Below are 18,749 nucleotides of genomic sequence, written 5' to 3'. Positions count from 1 at the left end.
CTGGCTGCTATCGCAAAATGCCAGAGTAGGGAGCTTATACCCAACAAAATCTGACTGCTCACAGTTGTGAAGGCTGTGAAGCCCAACATCACAGTGCTGGCAGATTTGTGTCTGGTGAGGGTTCCCCATCTCAGAGTCAGCTACCTGCTGTGGCACAGGGTGGAAGCGGTGAGGGTCGTCCCCAGGCCTCTTTCATAAGACACTAACTCCATTCACGCTCTACCTCCACCACCTGTCACCTCCCCACAGTCCCACCTCCTGATACCATCTCCTTTGACGTGAAGACTTCAACACACGAATTTTGGGGAGGACACAAAGATTCAGAACCATAGTGTCTTCTCACCCATGCCATACACAACTCAAAATGAAAACAATGATTATCTTTGACTGATTTGATTTCATAGCCTTGTTTAGTGAGTTTAAATACTCTCATGTTCTCTTTCTCTCCTCTCTCTCTGTCTCTCTCTCTCAACTCTTTTTCCTCTTAAAGATTCCAGCTGCTTAGGCTGTGGTATAGCACAGCACTAAAGCACTTGCCAGGCATGTGCAAGGTAAGGTCCTGGGTCCTGGGTAAGGTCCTCTTAATGGTTCAGGACAAAATCAACTCAGAGACCAATCAAAGAAGAACCAATCTGTTTGCTTTAATTTGAAAACACCTGGTGAACTGTCAGCATTACGGCATGACAACAACAAACCCAACACTGAAGAGTTTTATTAATGCAAAAAATGCTCTTATAATTTATTAACAAAATGCACACAGTAATATTTGTACAACACGTTCTCTGTAAATGTCACACGTTACCGACCATCTTTTACAGACAAGAACAGCCATGTTTCACAATCTTTCTGATAAATATATCGCTGCACGGCATCCGGCTTGGATAACATTCTTCAAGACGGTGTATGCAGGGGCCTATTAAAAATAACAAGAGGCTGTGGATATAGCTCAGTGATAGGCTGCTGGCCTAGCACCCTGAGGGCCTGCATTCCATCCTCAGGACTGGGCAAACGCATGCGCACACATGCATGCACACAGGTGCTCAGGAAGCAACCGAAGAGTCCATGAACCGCCCGACCTAGTCTGATCTTGGAAGGTAAGCAGGGTCGGGCCTGGTTAGTACTTGAATGGGAGAAAGCAACCGAAGAAACATGCCATATGCTCAATTTTGGTTGTTAACTGAACACACAACTGCTCTGGCTAAAAAATGCGACCTGAGAAGCAGTTTAATTTGGGGCAAAAATTATTCAAAAGATGGGAATGTGTCTGTTACTGCCAAAACATTGGAAGCATCCGGTGTCTCACAGAAAAGGGGAAAGTGGCTCTCAGGAAAAGGATGAGAGACAGAACAAGACACAGGACTCCCACTCTTGGTTGTCTGCTTTGTGCCACATGAGACTAGTCTGCTTGCTTTAGTCTATCAATTAAAAATGTATGTGGGAGGGGCTGGGGATTTAGCTCAGCGGCATAAGCACCTGCCTTGCAAGCAGGCAGTCGTGAGTTTGATCCCTGGTACTGATAAAAACGAAAAAGACAAAAAAAAAAAAAAAAAAAAAATGTATGTGGGAACAGAAACCTCTTTCCCCCAAACATGGATCCCCAAATAAGGATCCCTAAAGTACCGGGAGTAACAGCAGGTCCCTACCAGTTCTGCGTCATGGTAAAGGCCTGTGTCATGGTGCTCAAGCTCTTCATCTCGAATAGTCTTTATTAGCTGGTTAAATAAGAAGAAATCGAAGCAAGTCATTATACTTTCATCAAAGACCATGGCAAACATTTTACTCTTATGCAGGACCAGAGAATAAAACCTTTTTTTAAAAAAAAGCTTTCTCTCTTTTTCTCCCTCCATCACATACACCCCATTTTGATCCTATCCATCCCCCTTATCACACTGCCTTACACCCCCTCAAACCTCCCCCTCATCCATTCCTCTTGTCTAATGATAGAGAGGAAAGATCTCAAGCCTGCAGGCTGCAACTACAATCCTCTACTCTGTAACAGGAAAAGCAGCCCCAACATGCAAATATTGGGTGTGGCCAGGTTCTAATATAACTTTATTTACAGAAAAAGGTGTGGTTACAAGCCAGAGTCTGCCAACATCTGATTTAGACTTTTAAAATTAAACAGTTCCTTTGGAGCTAGATGTGTTCTCATATGCCTGGAACCCCAGCTACTTGGGATTCTGCTTGCAGCAGAAGCAGCACACGAGCCCAGGAGTTTGAGGCCGGCCTGAGAAACACTAGGAGATGCAGTTTCAAAAAACAAAACAAAACAAAAACTAAACTAAAAAATTAAAGCTGTTACTTCACACATTTCATCTAAGTCATCATGCTCACAGCGTTTGCTCAGAAGCTAGCAGCGATGCAGAAGTGGAGAAAAACTGACAGGCTTGGGCTCGGGACCCACAGCTTCTAGTCCTCACTCTGCCTGCGCTGTGTGACTGGGGCAGGCAGCTCCATCTCTCTATCCCTTAGTTTGCCCACCTTTAAAATGAGATGCTAACCTTGAAGCCTGCATCTCAATCATCATCTAAAATTCTTAAACTCTTTCATTTTAGCAGCTGTCCTTCTCCCTTTCTTCCCTCACCAGCCCATCCAGAGAAGATGCAATCAGTCACCTGCAGGAGTTCCTCATACTTTTCAGGATCCTCCTCCATCAGCATCCTGATCTGGTTGTTATAGTGATGTGCTATAGTCTCTTCCACTGCCACAGTGCAGGCCATCGCACCTTCCTTCCCAAGCAGGGCGGTTCCTGCCCCTGAAATTGTCAAACTCAAGAGTAAAGGATGGGACCGATACCACTGGTAAGGCTGCTCAATTAGGCCAAGCTCTCACAGCCTCAGCACCACTGCGCCCTGATGGATATTTAGCAGCTTCCTTGACATCTACCAACTAGATGCAAGTAGCACTCCCTAAATTGTGACCCACTGAAAATATCTTTAGCTATTGCTTTAGGGTAAGGGATACAGCTCAGCGGCACAGTGCCTTCCTGGAAAGCACAAGGTCCTGATTTCAATTACTGGTATCAGGGGAAAAAAGAGATTTTTCCATGCATATTCATGAGGGCAAAGTCACTGGGTAGAGGAGCACTGTTAGAGGTGGTACCAGGTCCAGGAGAACCTGGAGGCACATAATAAGAAAGCTCTTCCCTTTCAATACATTTTCAGTTTTCTAAGTACATCAAGAGGAATTACATTTGGGCAGAATATGTCTTTGATCTCCTACACTACTTTTCTTTAGTCTCCCTTTTTAAAGGACCACAGATTTCAAGTTTAGAATTTTTGTCTAAGAACAGTATAGGGCTGCAAGTGGATTATGTCAGTTTTATTCCCTGTGTTAAGTTTTACTGTCCTTTCTAACTATAAAAGTACTGATAAAAAAAAAAAGAGAGAAATTCAACCAATTTAACTTTAGGAAAATATAAGGAAATTAAACAGGTTGTACAAGGTCAGAGCAAGAACTCTGGCTGAGGTACCAGGCGACATCATCCAGCTCCCTGAGCCCGGTGGGCACTTCTCTCAGATACATACCCAGCGCAAAGCCCATCACATTCCAAAGAGGCATCAGAGCTGTCGGCCGGACCCTGAATGCAACCATCAACTCACTGAACTTTTTCAAATGGGCCTTTTCTTGATCCCACATTTTCTGTAAAAAAAAAAAAAAAAAAAAGAAGAAATGGCAAGCATTCAAAAGGCCTCCTGTTGCACCTGAAGAAAGCTCCAGGGCCTCTCTGTGGAAGCAAAATGCAAACAGAAAGGCTGAAGACTGCTACCTTTTCCATTTCTGTACGACATCAGATGAAGAAGTTCTGCAGCAATACTGAAATCTTCCTGTGTGTCTTTATGGGACATGATTTTTAAAAATGGTGAATGCCAAGTGCCCACCAAAGGAAAAGCAGGTTCATAAAAAGTATCATGGCAGGACCTCATCCACCTATTCACCATATGCAGCACCACACATCCTCTGTTCTTCCCCAAGGTCCAAATGACCGTGAAAGGTAAACACTTTGACACTGAAGCAGCCATGACACCATACCTAAAAACACTCACCAAAGAAGACTTCACCACTTCCTCAGAAAGTGGCAAGAATGACGAGGTAACTGCGTTCCGGGGGATTGATGGCAATGTGTCTTTTATTGTAATAATTTTTAAACATTTTAAATGCACCCTGTATTTTTTATGATACCTCATGTATCTGTGCTTTACAGTAACATGCCAATTTTCACTCTCCAGGACAGCAGTGCTTCTCCAGGGAATGTATGACCTAACGTGATTATTCTAGGGCTTCAGATCTACCTGTTCGGGAGACTACACCACAAAGACAAAGAAATGCCCACCTGAATGACTGGGCCAACACTCGTCCGGCCCAGGACGGCCATCTGCCCTGCGAGGATGCGATCCGCTCCGTATTCACCTGCGTGATCCACCCGGATTATTCGATCCACAGCTGCCCGATTGATGTTGTCTAAGGTCATTCTTGAACTGCAAAATCTGATGCTGATTTTTTTGGCATAAGCTGCAACACAAGTATAAATTCTTCCTTACTCTCAGGAAAAATCAAGCCATTTTCTTTTATAGACAGACGAAAGGGGCACTTTAGAGCAAAGGTCCCAAACGAGCTTTCTGTCGGCTGGACATTTCCATGTGTATTCCCTTTCACCTGGAGTATTAACACAGGGATGGATTTTACCTAAGATCTGGGCTTCTGACACCACTTGAAATGTATAGAGATCTCAAATAAGTCTGTGTTCTTGATGTGACAGCTGTTTCAAGAAGGGCATGGTGTCCATGTCCTCCAGCTGCTTTCCCCAATCTGGGCCACCAATAGTCTAAAAAAGCTCTGCATGAATCTCCACTACCAAGGTTGAAGACCACGAATTTAAGTTCTCTTAAAATGCCAGATCCTGGAGACATGTGATTTTGAGAGCCCCACCTTAGAATTTATGCATTTTCTTTGTCTTCATGTATGTGCTTCTTGTCTTCAAAACGGATTATTTTTCAGGACAGATTGAATTTAATTTTTTAAAGTATCAAATGGTTGGGGGCTGGGGATTTAGCTCAGCAGCATAAGCGCCTGCCTTGCAAGCAGGCAGTCATGAGTTCGATCCCTGGTACCAATAAAAACGAAAAAGACAAAAAAAAATATCAAATGGTTAACATCATTTGATTATATTTTCTTTGAGCACTGAATCAAGGAATATTAAAAGTTTTTTTTTCCTCTCAGAGGGGTTCATTTTCATCTACAGTTATAAGAATGGAAACCAGATGTCCTTTAATTGTAATGTGAACTTCAATCTTCACAAGTATCACTTGGATACAAGTGTCAGTGCTCTCAAACTATGGCCACCGTCTGTTTTTAGATCGTGTTCTCTCTCAGACTAATTTCAAAAGCCAGAAAATGTGGGAGAAAAACCTGTTTGTGTATTTCTATGGTTATTTCATTGCAAAGGCTCAAAAGACACAAGATCTTAGAGTAGGTTTGGTGGAATGTATGGTGGTTGTGAACTTGAACTTTTCTACTAACTGGAGTTTAAATGCTACACGTTAAACAAAGGAGCATGGACGCGGGGTTCTGAAGCATTGTGATTTAGCTTTGGCCTCCTCCTCAGAATGACTTGCTCCATCTCATTAAGCCCATCTGACAAACGAAATTAGATAGAGTGCAGGAACCAGACATCAAGAATTACATAAGATCCAAGTTTTGCCAAGTGTAATGTGTCAATCAGGCCTGTGCCATCAGACAGTGGGGTTACTGTGTTTCATGACCAAGTTTTATGTGGAGAACAAGTTGAGACCTTGGGAAAAGTCAAAGTGGTCTGTCAACTTTTTGCCTCCAAGTATAACAGATAGCACTTCCAGTAGACTGATGCCCTTATAGAAAGAGGGAGTTTAGCAATGGAAGTTGATGATCTGGCCCTATTTCTTAAAATAATCTTGTTTATTCTTTCACTTGTTATCACCAGCCAAATACATGTCAACGCAGAAAAAGAGACAATCTGGTACTCTTGAAAAAAAAAAAAACTAAAATTACTTATTGAGAAGGAGCAGGAGATGAGAATATGTAGGATGAGTTCAAACGCACAACCAGCTTATAGGTAAAGAGAGGATTATGTTTGCATGCAAAATTCAGTGAACTGTTTCCTCATACTGCATTACATTTCCAAACTTAGAGATTCAATAAATGGGGTTTTTGCAGGGTTGGGGTGAGGGGCTTGGGTATCACAGTATTTGACATAGCTATCTTTTGCAGTTTCTACAAGGTATGCCCATGGTCATAGGACAGGCGACAGAAAGCCCTAGACCTACAGTTAGAAAATGCATATCCTTGGGTCTGCAGGTAAAAATCACTTGTGCTGCAAAGAATAAAAGGACTATGTGCAACTAAAAAAGGAAAAAAAGAAAATGTGCATATAATCTCTAACATGAATCTTTGAACTAATCAGAATAGATTTTTTTACATATAAAATTCCCAGTATCAGCCTATTTTCTTTTTAAGGGAAAGCATACATAAAACTTTTCTTACTGAGTTACTATGAAGATGAAATGAGATTCAGGAAACAGAGTAACTTTATAAATAAAAATGAATGTTACTCTTTGGTTATGCTCACTGAACATTCAACAGCCCTTTGTGTTCTGACTGTATACAACATGCTTTAAAATAAAATTGAGGCCCAGTACTAGGAGTTCTCAGACATAAACTTTATGTTTTCCCAATATGTGGAACACTCTACTGGCACTACCAAGGAGATTTGAAGTAGTATACTGAAGACTTTAAGTGACTGTGGGTATGCATTATATAACAGCTATTGCAAGTTACTTCAAATTCTCTAACACTTTTGATTTATCAAGGAGAATAGTCCCATATACATGTAATGTGTGTTATACCCTAATACTAATTTAACCTAATCTTTCTTAATAGAAAGATGGTCTTGGCTTCAAGCCTCAGTAACAGTATAATACAATTTCCTAAATTTTTCAGTATACTTTCAGTATTTTTTAAAATAATTATCCATGCATTCGGGGCATACATACTGGCATTACCATATTTCTTTTGAAATTACTTAATTTTAAAATGGGTTACTATTATACAAAGAACACAGAGAAGAATCAAAAGCAGCCGATAATAAAGCAAAACTCTTAACGGTTATACACAAAGATTTAACTTGGAGCACCAAATCGACCTCACAGTTTTGAGTCAACTAGGGTGAAAAAGGGAAACAGAATCCAAACCCATGTCTCGCCACTCCAAATTCAATGCTTCTTTCCACTACACCTGTGGTTCTCAAACTTTACAGGGCACATCTCAAAGAGCTTATAAAACGCAGACACCCACCAAGTAGGTCCTGGGTGGGATCTGACACTATGCACTTCAGGTTCCCAAGGGAAGCCGGTGCTGGCAGGGCTACACTTTGCCTGAAACACCGTAAGCAAAAACAACGGAAAACAACTGGGTCCTTGAACTTTTAATGCTGCAAACTGTCCGCGGCCTGGAACGCTGACCACACCTGCAGTGACGCCACGGCACAGGTGTGTTAGGATACTCCCCAATCATCAAACTGACCAGAGGCCCGAAGCGCCACAGGTGGATCCCAGCTCCCAATCCCACCTCGCTGCGTACTATGAACCCCGCCCCAAGGCTAACGTCTCGCAGCAGCGCTGTCGCACATGTGACGTACAAGCATGTCTCCGCCTGACCTCTCCGACCCAAGGCTCAAACCAAAATTCCAGGCTCACCCGCCCAACACAGGATTCCAGCAGCGCGTCTCCTTTTACCTGACAAGGGCCACCGGGCACCGGTGCACAGCCGCCATAGGGCAGGAGCTGCTGCCGCCCCGGCGCAAATCATTGCCGGGACAACAAAAGCAGCTACTGGGTTAAGCGCGGTAGACCAATCGTGCTCTTGACGCAGGTCGATGACGCAAAAAACGTAGGGAAGACGGTAATTACGCTGGCACAAATGAAATGCCCTTAGGCACACACTGCCTTTTGATTGGTTGGAAATAAGCGAACGCATTCTATTGGAGCATTGTTTATCAACTACTCCGAGACTGATGATATAAAAGAAACTTAGATTGCTATAGAGACAAAGAACGCTAGGTTGCTTTTTTAAAAATCCAGACGGGATCAAGGGGTCTCACCTAAATTCCTAGGAAAGTGGACCTAGAGTTGACAGAGCCATTGTATTTTGTTTTACTAGATTCTTTAAAAAAATCTATTTGTATCCTACATCCACATAAAAATATGAACTACATACTGAAACTCAGCACAGAGTCAATATTATTACTGCTAGGTGGACTAACCTGACTTTAAACTTCTTCCTAGTCCTCTTAAATTTTCTAAATTACTGGCCATACATATATATTGTACCCACTTTACTGTATTTGTTGTCATGCATGTATACTAGCGCAATTTTTTTTTGTCGAGAAGGAAATGTATCAACCTATACTTTTAAAAGTGCATATCCATTAATACTGTAGGCCTACTTCTAGGGTCCTGCCCAACAGAGGTAGTCTTTCAAACAAGGAATGTTTGTGAGAGTAGAAAAAAATCACAAGATGTGTATCTGGTGAGGTGTGGTGATATGTGCCAATCATCCGGAGGACTGGGCTACCCAGGATGAGTTGAAATTAGGAGACTCCTGCCTTAGTCCCCCACCATGATGAGACATGTTCCACCTCACCTGACCTATTAAGTTGCTGATTTTATGAATTCTACAGTTTAAATTGGCATACAATAATTTAAAATTATGATGAACTCGAGATACTTAATACTTTGTGTCAAGGTGACATTTTAATACAAAGCCACTGAAAGCATAAAGTCAGCTTTGGGGTTGGACATGTAGCTCAGTGGTAGAGCACTGCCTAACACGTGCAAGGTCCTGAGTTCAATTTCCAGCATCACTAAAATAAGAAAATAAATACAACTAGCTTCTCAAAAGCATGCTCAAAACCCTTGTTGTAATCTCATTTGTATGTTTCTGTCCCTAAGGGAAAAAAAGTTGAGATTTATGAAATTCTGAAAGTAAAGGGTTAAGCAGCAAGGGAATGTTAAAAACTATGTTTTGTATGCATGCTATTGGCTAGCCCATTGAAATGTTTATAAAGAACTTCTGATAACAAAAGTGAACACACGTACAAAAGAAGTGAGAATACTAATTTTTTCCTTTCCTTCCAATCTTTCTTACCCCTTAAAAGCAGTCTTGTCAAAATTAAGTGAATGTACATACATGGTGCTTATGGGTAATTTTAATTTTTTTTCTAGCTTTCATTGTTCTCCATATTTTTTATGGTAAACAAGTTTTTTTCTACTGAGAAAACAAAATTTCAAAAAGAAAAAGCAGACTCTTCCTAATTCAGCCTACAAATATAAAAGCAAATTTATATATTCTTCTAATTCTTCTATTTTAAAGATAAAGGAACTTTATATCTCATGGAGACATTTGCACAAAATCACCATTAAGCAAGCAGAAAGCCGTCATATTGCATGTCTCAAGCAAATCCTACGCTTGGGGCAGGAAATACACGAAGTGGAACATACTAGTAAAGCCACACAGTATATAAAGATACATTCAGAAGTTCTCATCTCCCAAAAGTCAGAGTTTATAAGACTACTTGGCAAAATTAATTTCTTTGTTCTCCAATACTTAACACAAATCTGAGTGACCACACTCAAATTTGTAGCTGCAGGGATTTTGCAAACTAAAGGCTTGCCTAACTGGATTCTTCTCTTTGCTAGGATAAGAACATTTGTGATTACAAGAATGTGCAAGTCTGCTTTAAGATGAACAAGGGCCTATAGCAGAATGGAGCAAAACAGAATTGTTTGCAGGGGAGCTTTTTTGGGGGGGGGGTCTTTTTCCTTTTTACCAGTACCAGGGATCGAACTCACGACTACGTGCTTGCAAGGCAGGCGCTTATGCAGCTGAGCTAAATCCCCAGCCCATGCAGGGGAGCTTTTAAAATTCCATCTTTCAGTGGTGAAGGAAGGGAAATGAGGTAAAAACAATCCAAGTTTTTATCTGTGGTCACATACATCATACAGTGGGATGCAATGCAGTCACTTAAAAAAATGGAGTAGCTGCTTACATGCAAAGTACATATTATTAAGAGGGGACAGGAAGAAGCTCAGAAATGTGTATTTCACATCATACATCCAAACATAAATCTCTTTGAATATTAAGTTTTAAAGTTTTCTGGCAGAATCAAATAACTGTTAGCAGTAGTTTTCTCTGGGGAGTCAGATGTTGTCTTTTTTAAGTTTAAAGTTCACAAGTACACTTGCTCTGATTTCAATAGAGCCAAGGAGCTTTAAAAGTACTCATCTTATTGCGATAAACACTCGTTCATCTCTCTAATTTTAGGAAAAGGTGAAGAACAACTTTACAAACTATTACAGGTTTCCATGATCACTTGATTCCAAACAAGATGCATTGATGAGTTCAAATATACACATCACATTTTAAAACAATCAAGACATTATTTGGTCAGTAGTTTTAATGTACATGTTAGACAGCTTCACTTCAAAAATTATATATATATATATATATATATAACCTAACATTATTAGTTATCAAAACATATAAAAATTCAAGTAAGAGGGATCCAAGTTAGCAGCACTTAAATAAAACTAAATGCTAATTAGCATATTTCACTATCACTTTTAAAATGAAAACAGCACAATGTATTTTTATTTTTTACAACACACACTGAAACCTGGACTGCCCTCAGGAACATGCTGAAGGCAAGCACATTACAAAGGTGCTATACAGCCAAATGCCAAAATTTGTTTAAATGAAAATTTGGGAATTTTTTGATTACTCAAGATTTATACCAATTATTAAATGATTTAAAATCTCATAAACCTTAACCAGATGGGAAAAAATTGAAAAATACAAGTCTCATAGGTACAAATATTTCCCATGTTAATAACAGTACTGTATACAAGAGCGAGAAATAGTTCTGTTGAGGTCAGGAAGTAGCAGCGGTACAAAAGCACATGCTGAGAACCTGGGTTCCAACCGTAGCACCCCAACGCACACAGGCACGTGGTTGTGACAAAGGACCAGGATTCAAGCAATGTGATAAGCTGTGACAATCTTCTTTGCTTCCCAGAGCAAGGAGCAAATCATCTTAGAGTAACAGGGAAACTAGAGGTTGGGTGGGAATTATTTTTAGCAGTAGCTTCCAAAAGCTTAAAAGTCAACAAAAGGTTTGGAGCCAATGAAAGGAAGAAAAACAATGGAAGGAAACTTGACAAAATACATTGACAAAGATTTCAAAGATATTAAAATGAAAATTGATGGCAATAAATAATAACAGGCTTCACTTCAATGGTTCATGATGTCAAATTTAGGTACACTTATGATGAGGTATTTATTGCATTTATTTTTTACTCTAACAAAAATCTTAGATATTGTGCTTTTGTAATGTTTTGCATAGTAAGGGCATGTGCACTTAAAATTTAAGCACAGAAAAACAAACAGCAGCCTTTAAAATATGGAAATGTGTATTTAAGAAACCAGCATCCAGTCTAGCTTGGTATATGTCACAGGCTGGTATAATGAAAAGGCTGAGCTGTAAACCATACCACAGAACACATACGCACATAACCCATAGCTCTAATACTAACCAACCCCAAAGCCTGGCTCTGAAATGCTGTCTGTGTGTGTGTGTGTCCTTCAGAAATGGACATCTCAGTGCAGGAGGGAAAAAACAGAACTTAGGAAGACTGAGATACAAACTTTGTCTGCCTCTTAATTTCAAAGGGTAAGGGTTCTTTGTCAAGTCTCACAATTGCAGACCAGACAGAAACTGAAGGTTTATGGGTAACTAAAGGCAGCTTCCCCCTGAGTAATAAAAAAGGCTACAACAAAATGCCTAGAATGCCAAAAAGCCAGGGCTGCCAGCTTGCCACAGTCCCCCACTCTGTGAAGGTTAATCAGGATACGGAGGGAGAGCTTTTCAACAGCAGGGACTGGCTTTTCTCCTGACTACTATCATGTAGCCAAAATTATGTGATGATCTGCTTCATGTTCTTACCACCTGTTGCAGGCATTATGACTCAAGGATTCTTTTAATTTAAAAAATTCAGGTTTCATTTTAAGTCAGTAGAGTCATTCTTGAGAGCCACAGCTTTTCAGGAAAACTCCTCAGACTAAACTCCTAAAACCAGCTTCAAAGAAAAGAACGGAGTTTTGGCAACAAATGACCTCGGGTTAACTTTGGAAGACAACATAAAACAAGCTTTTTATAAAAATATATTAAGTGTCTCTGATTTTGTTGTAAAACTCCTAGAGGAGTTACTATTTTGGTAGAGTCATCACTGAGTTATGAGTGTACAGGTAAAGACCTGGGTTTCACCCTGCACTTCCAAGTCACTGAAAGTCTTCCGTAGGGGCTGGTTTATGCAAATACAGCCACCACAGCTGTGCACAGGGAGTCGATCTCTTTAAAACTCCAGAGAAATATATTTTAAAATTTCCATTCAGAAGCCAGGTAGATTTTGTAGGGCTCAACAGTCAGGAGGCCAACTGAGAAGCAGACACACAGCATCCTCACGCCCAGGCTATTGGTCCCTCAGATCCTGTTGTGCTTCTGTTAGTTTCTGGATTAGATAGCGCTTGTCACGACTTTCCTAAAAGAGAAATGAGTTCAAAAGTCATGTCATATATTTGGACACAAGTATCATAATTTCTATCCAATGAATTACCTCTCATTTTAGGGTTAAGAGTCCAACCCCTGGACTCCTGCAATGGAGTGTGTGATCTGATCTCTTTTGCTTGGATCCCTCCACAGTAGCAGCCAATGATCTTCTAAATAATATACCTCATCAACTGGGTGTAGTGATGTAATCCCAGCACTCAGGAAACTGAGGCCCTAAATTCTAGGTCAGCCTGGGCTACACATAGAAAGCTCAAGGCCAGCCTAAACTATATAGTGTGGCCCTATTTTGAAAAGCAACAAACAAAAAAGCCCAAAAAACATAAACACACACATATACATATATAACATACACAGTGGTGCTTCGGCTCACAAACCTCATTTGCTCCAAGATTCTGGGGAAGATGGCGGCGTTCATGCTTGTGCGGGAAAGATGGCCATGGTCATGGTCATCACCCAATGTAGAGTTTGCAAACAGAACCAAAATTTTGCGCAACACTTCTGTTTGCAAATGCAATTACTATTCATGAGCAGAAGTGTTTGTGAACCATCCACTTAACACACTCCAGTGGTTTGCCATCACACTCAGAACAAAACCCAAACTTTCAACAGATCCCCCAGACGATACTATGGCCCTGACTGCCATCACAGTATCCTCCTGCCCCAGACCTGAATTCATGACCCTCCAGCCACACCAACCCCTTAGGCTTGTCCTGTTCCCTCACACCCTGTATCTCTCATCTCTCACTGGAACTTCTAGTAAACAGTCCCTCCTGTCGTTCAAGTCTCAGCTCCAGTGTCACCTCCTTAAACAGACCTTCCTCACCCACCAGCAACAGCAGTGACAGCCCACTCATCCCTTGAATACTTTGTTTTTAGAATCTTCAAAGCAGTTAATAGTTATCAGAACTTATCTTAAGTATTCAGCAGTTGTGTCACTCCCGGTGAAGATACAGGTGAGGCAAATGCATAAATGAAGCTGTAGCAGCTGGGACCACAAGGCAGGGTTTTGGGGCAGGGCAGTGAGCAGAGGCTACAGCAATGCTACTCCCTCCCTGCAAGAAGTGTCACTTTCTGTACAGTGTCCTGCTATGCTGTCACCAACCTCGATCCTGTGTGGCCTGTGTCTCCTTACCAGAGACAGCTGCTCTCGGAGCTGCATAACCACCCGCTTGTGCGCACCGGCCAGAGCGATGAAGTAGAACATGATGAGGCTGCAAGACAAAATGGACAGTCAGGAGGGCTCTGCATCATCTGGGGGCCATTAGAAAAGCAACCCACCACAGATTTTCTTTTGTGGGTGGGGAAAGGATAAAGAAAAAAAGGGAAGGAGAAGGAGAGGACCTCATTTCCCCCAGGTAGAAGGGGTGAGAATCAGCTGGCAGAATGTTTATTAGGCAGTGGCAGTGGTGTCTGTTTATCACTTACTTTAAAAATTACTAGAAAGGTTGTTGGTGTCTTTCAAGCACATGCAGAACAGGGAGGGGGAAAGAAACAAAATGTCCAGAAAGTCAGCTCTATGTGCCATTAACTGGCTGTGGGTAATCACTGAGCTCCTCTCTGGCCTCTTCATCAGTGAAATGGAATACGTAAATCTGGTTGGTATAATACAGTTTTGATTTAAAGCAGTCAACAACTGGCTCCTATCTTTTCTGCAGCTCCAGATCTCAAGTGGGATGATGTCTGGAGTTATCTTCAGAGACAGGGCCCATGAACTGGGAAGCAAGCCCCCAAGAAAACAGCAGATAACTTCATTTAAAGAAAGGGGAGCAGTTTCCTATCTAATTGCCCAGACAGGACTGATAAAGCACAGGTCAAGTAATCAGGAAATCCTGAAATGGCTGGGTTCACCCTACTGAATGTCCCTGAAAACCATCATCCAGTAATGAATTCTAAAGACCCCAAAATCAATGAGGTTCAGAGCAGCTCAGTCACTTGCCAAATTTAGCAGGTGATCTGTTATATTCTGGATCTGGAATGTCCCCACAAAGATCCATGTTTTGAAAGCTTGATCCCCAGCCCATGGCACTATTAGGAAATGATGAAACCTTTAAGAAATGGGATCTAGAGGAAGGATGTTATGTCATTGGTGGGAGGATGTTTGCTGTTGAAAGGGATATTGGCAGTCTGGTCCCTGTCCTCTTTTTTTTTGCTTCCAGGTCACTATAAGGAAAAGAGGTGCCCACCACATGTGCTTACCATGATGCTTAATGCTGGCACAGGCCCAAAGCAACAGGGCCAAGCAGCCATGGAATGAACCTCTGAAACTGTGAACCAAATAAACCTTTTCTGTTCTTAAGGTGATTATCTCAAATATTTCATCACAGTAACAGAAAGTTGACTAACACACACTCCATTTGCCTCAGTGGAAATTACTCACTGGGTGGTTGTTGGATATCTTACTTACCAGATGATCATGAAGAAAGGCACAGCAAAGGCTTCTGATGTGATGCCATGAATTACAGACTGCAGCGAGCTGGGGAAGGTGGTCACAGTGCTGGGGATAACCTCCCAGGTGGTATTGTAGTTGGTAAATGGCCCACAGGCTTTCGAGGAAGGGATGCTGCCAGGACATGGATCAAGGGGCTTAGGACCAGCATGAGGCATAGGCTGAGCGGCCCGCCTCTGCACACCCACAATATCTTGTCAACAATGGCCTATGGGGAACCGCCTGACTTCTAGGCCTTCTGGGATATTCTGATCCAAAATACTCACTCTAACATTTCATCCAGTCTCTAGGCCTGACTTTCAGTTTACAGGACATTCAAGAGAGAAGATCAAGTTAAAGGAAACTGTCAGAAAACAACTAGACAAGACCAGAATGCAGGGATTCTACTCTTCAATCTCTGAATTCAAAGATGAGGAAAGACGGCCTGGATTCTTCAGATGATAAGAGAGTAAAGGAAACTAAAGAGACTTAATGGCTGAAAATTCAATGACTTTTATATTTAAAATAAAGCCAGAGCTGGGTGTGGTGGGAAACATGTATAATCCCAGCACTTGAGGAGGCTGAGGCAGAAAGATCTCCATGAGTTCTGAAGCCAGCCTGGCTACAAAGTGAGTTCAAGGCCAGCCTGAACTGCATCTTGAAACACTGTCTCAAAAAGACAAAAACTAGGGGCCAGGGATCTAGCTCATGACCTTGCACTTGTTAGCTCAGGGGCATAAGCCCCTGCCTAACAAGTGCAAGGTCATGAGTTTGATCCCAGGTACAAAAAAAAAAAGAAAAGACAAAGACAAAGAAAAAACTAAACAAATTAATTAATTAAAATAAAGCTAGAAGAAGACTAATTGAGGCCAACTGGAGAAATCTGAAAATGGCAGGATTATGATATTAGTATTAAATTTCTTAGTTGTGATGTTATTGTGGAAGTACATGAAACCATGTCTTCTTGGGAGCTGCCTGATGAAGTATATTTAGAGGTAAACATGGTGCCTACAACTTAATTTCACATGGTTCAGGGTGGGAATGCAGCTCAGGGGCAGAGAACTCACCCTGGATTCAGTTTCCAGTACACAAAACAAAAACATACGAAACCCCACAAAAACACAAAATTAAATGGTTCGTTATCACTCACACACAAAGAAAGTACTGCCAAATGTGAACAACTGAGACACCCACTTGGAGAGCATATGCATTTGTTATTTTTTCAACTTTTCCATACATTTAAAATTGTTTCTAAATAAAATATAAGAAAACATAAAATAAATTACAACGGGAAAACAAAGTTAAGATTTGAAAAGGACTTCGTAAGTTTAAGGAAATGAATGAACAATTTATGGTCCATTCATATCATGGGATATTAGAGAACCTCTGTGACAGAGAGAGAAAAGACACACACAGACTATCTCAGAAGGAAAGCAAGTAGTTGGAAAATAGAATTAGAAAATGAACTCCTTACACATTTTTGAATATTGCCTCTTGTGAATATATTTCTTAATTTAAAAATCAAAGCTAAAATATATTGAAAAGAATGAGAGTTTTATATATGCTGGCAACTTTTTCTCTTCTATACTATTTGACTTTGTTACATAACAGACAGGCATGTGGGGCATGCCTATAATTCTAGTACTCTGGGAGGCTGAGGCAGAAAAATCACAAGTTCGAGTCTGGCCTGAATAACTTAGTGACTTAGCAAAATCCTGTTTCAAAATTTTTTTTTAAAAATGAGAAAGGGAGCTGTGGAGTAGTTCAGTGTGAAATCCCTGGGCTTAATTCCTTACACATACAAAAATTACTAAAATACAAAAAATCAACTTAAAAAAACCCACATAAAGCCAGGCATAGTGATTCATGCCTGTAATCCCAACACTCAGGAGGCTGAAGCAGGAGGATTCGTTGCAAGTTTAAGACCAGCCTCGGCTACAAAGTGAGCTCAAGGCCAGCCTGAACTGCATAGTGAGACTCTGTCTCAAAAAGCCATACACACACACACACCAAAAAAAAAGCACACAAAAACCAAAACAAAAAAAACCACATACAATCAAACAATTTAAAACTTTTCAAATCTAAGAGAGGGGTTTAAATATTTAACCTTTTAATTTAAAAATCAAGAAACATCTTCTGTGAGATTTTAACTCAGAGTTGGCAAAGTATGTACCTAGCCAAATCTGCCCTACTACCTGTTTCTTATAAATAAAGTTTTATTCAAACACAGTCATCTCTCTCCCTCTATATATTGTCTTTGTCTGCTCTCATGATACAGCAGAACGAGTGGTTTGGAAAGCCTAAGTTATTCACTTGCTGGCTTTTATAAAAAGAGTTTGCAGGATTCTAGTGCATACAGTTATGCCACGGGCAGTGGTACCCCAAGGTTTCAACTCTCTCAACTTCAGATGCTTAGCGCATTTCTGATCTCCCCTAAGTCCACACGAAGCTGCATATCCCTCCTGCCATGTCTTCGCTGTCTTCACGTCCCTAGCACCGTACCTGGCACATTCAAGGGACTCAGTAAAGGTTCCTCAACCAAACCAGCCAGAGTGAGGCAACATCCTGCTGCCTTCTGCTTTTCTCCTCAGTCCTCCATAATGGCCATTTCTTATTTTAATAAGAAATAAATAAATAACTCAAAAGGAGACTAGAATGAAAGGTCCTCAGCAATGAGGTTGGAAAGGTCCATCCGGCCCCTCGCAATGACTACAACCATCTAAGTTTCAGAAGTGGCCCAATACACTCCAGCTTCCAGAAGGAAATGCTTTGCAGAGGTGGGTCTGGCTCAGTCCAGGGGGATTCCACGACCTCTGTGGGTGCAACATCATGAGAAAAGCCAAAGAAGGATGTAACAGGCTCTTTACCACAAAGAACATGTCACAAAGCAAGGTGATGTTCTAGGAAACCCAAGTCATATATACCTGGACATGCTGACTGTCAGAGGAATAATTGCCAAGCACAGCCCAATCAACAGCACCAGCAGGAAGAAGAAATTAGAATTGGACGCTCTGAACTGCCTTGGGGAAGGCTTGCAGGTGTAAAGAAGACTCAACTAAGGAGAAAAGAAGAAAAGGGTTAAGAACAGTAAGTACAGCATTCAGCAGGGTAAATGAACATATGTATGCATTACAATGGGAATACCAACCATTCTCAGCTTTCTAGAGTGTAGTTCAGAATATAGCTCAAAATGAATGCTGTGTAATCAGACTCCATAAATTCATACTGGTAAAATAATAAGAAAAATGGGCAAGACCCATGCAAGTAGACATCTGTAGTTATAGTGGTTGGTTATAGGCAACAGCTGAAAGCAATCTAAATAAACAGCTAGCAGTGGGGGCTACTTAGAGGTTAAAGGACTCCGGCACAATGGAATACCAACATCCCTTAAAAAGGACACAGCAGTGTTACTTACCCATGTGGCACTGTCAAATAAAAGCGGCAAATCTCAGAACTCTAGGAACTCATTTATTAAAGTATCTGTTATTTATAGGGCTTTAAGTATATTCAAATGGTTGTACAATAATATATACCAAATTTAGAGGTATTTTTCTTGAATTTTTTACAAGCACACATTATTTTCCACATACTAAATCTCTCCATCAAGAGAAAAAGAGACAAAATATCAAGTTGGGAGGGCAAGAGGGGAAAGTAACAGCCACACAA

The 18,749-nt window shown here is 41.0% G+C and overlaps 2 protein-coding genes across 8 annotated transcripts in view; both read right to left on the bottom strand.

Annotated features, from left to right (window-relative positions):
- Positions 1-616: 616 nt before the first annotated feature.
- Coq7 (coenzyme Q7, hydroxylase) lies at positions 617-7,931 on the bottom strand. Of its 5 annotated transcripts, none has more exons than XM_003477782.5 (6): positions 7,770-7,931; positions 4,334-4,512; positions 3,528-3,642; positions 2,616-2,755; positions 1,644-1,712; positions 617-913 (listed from the first exon to the last, which is right to left on the bottom strand). In XM_003477782.5, exons 1-6 carry the CDS (start codon positions 7,840-7,842, stop codon positions 836-838), a joined length of 654 nt encoding a protein of 217 aa, XP_003477830.1. In that variant the 5' UTR covers positions 7,843-7,931; the 3' UTR covers positions 617-835. The 5 variants fall into 5 exon arrangements, with proteins under 5 accessions (XP_003477830.1, XP_012997721.1, XP_023416650.1 ...); XM_013142267.3 differs by having other exon boundaries at positions 7,731-7,921; XM_023560882.2 differs by lacking the exon at positions 7,770-7,931 and adding an exon at positions 7,558-7,656.
- Positions 7,932-9,992: 2,061 nt separating this feature from the next.
- Positions 9,993-18,749, bottom strand: part of Tmc7 (transmembrane channel like 7) — a 45,854-nt gene continuing 37,097 nt past the window's right edge. For 2 of the 3 annotated variants that reach the window (XM_063226598.1, XM_063226600.1), the window contains 4 exons: positions 18,008-18,138; positions 15,063-15,218; positions 13,791-13,869; positions 12,649-13,710 (listed from right to left, as the gene is read on the bottom strand). In XM_063226598.1, the coding sequence (XP_063082668.1) occupies positions 13,591-13,710; positions 13,791-13,869; positions 15,063-15,218; positions 18,008-18,138 (486 nt within the window). In that variant the 3' untranslated portion in view covers positions 12,649-13,590. The other variant, XM_063226599.1, reaches the window with a different exon arrangement.

The sequence above is a fragment of the Cavia porcellus genome, unplaced genomic scaffold, assembly GCF_034190915.1.
Source record: "Cavia porcellus strain 051 isolate PalLab524CR breed Dunkin Hartley unplaced genomic scaffold, mCavPor4.1 scaffold_16, whole genome shotgun sequence".
Lineage (NCBI taxonomy): Eukaryota > Metazoa > Chordata > Mammalia > Rodentia > Caviidae > Cavia > Cavia porcellus.
This window is presented reverse-complemented; position numbering and strand designations above follow the sequence as displayed.

Bases quoted from the DNA above. Each gene is read 5' to 3' on its own strand.
- Coq7 (XM_013142267.3), bottom strand. From the start codon at position 7,842: ATGATTTGCGCCGGGGCGGCAGCAGCTCCTGCCCTATGGCGGCTGTGC. The intron at 3,643-4,333 runs GTGGGCATTTCT...TTTTTTTTACAG, and splicing joins GTGTTGGCCCAGTCATTCAG to AAAATGTGGGATCAAGAAAA. The intron at 2,756-3,527 runs GTATGTATCTGA...TGACAATTTCAG, and splicing joins TGTGATGGGCTTTGCGCTGG to GGGCAGGAACCGCCCTGCTT.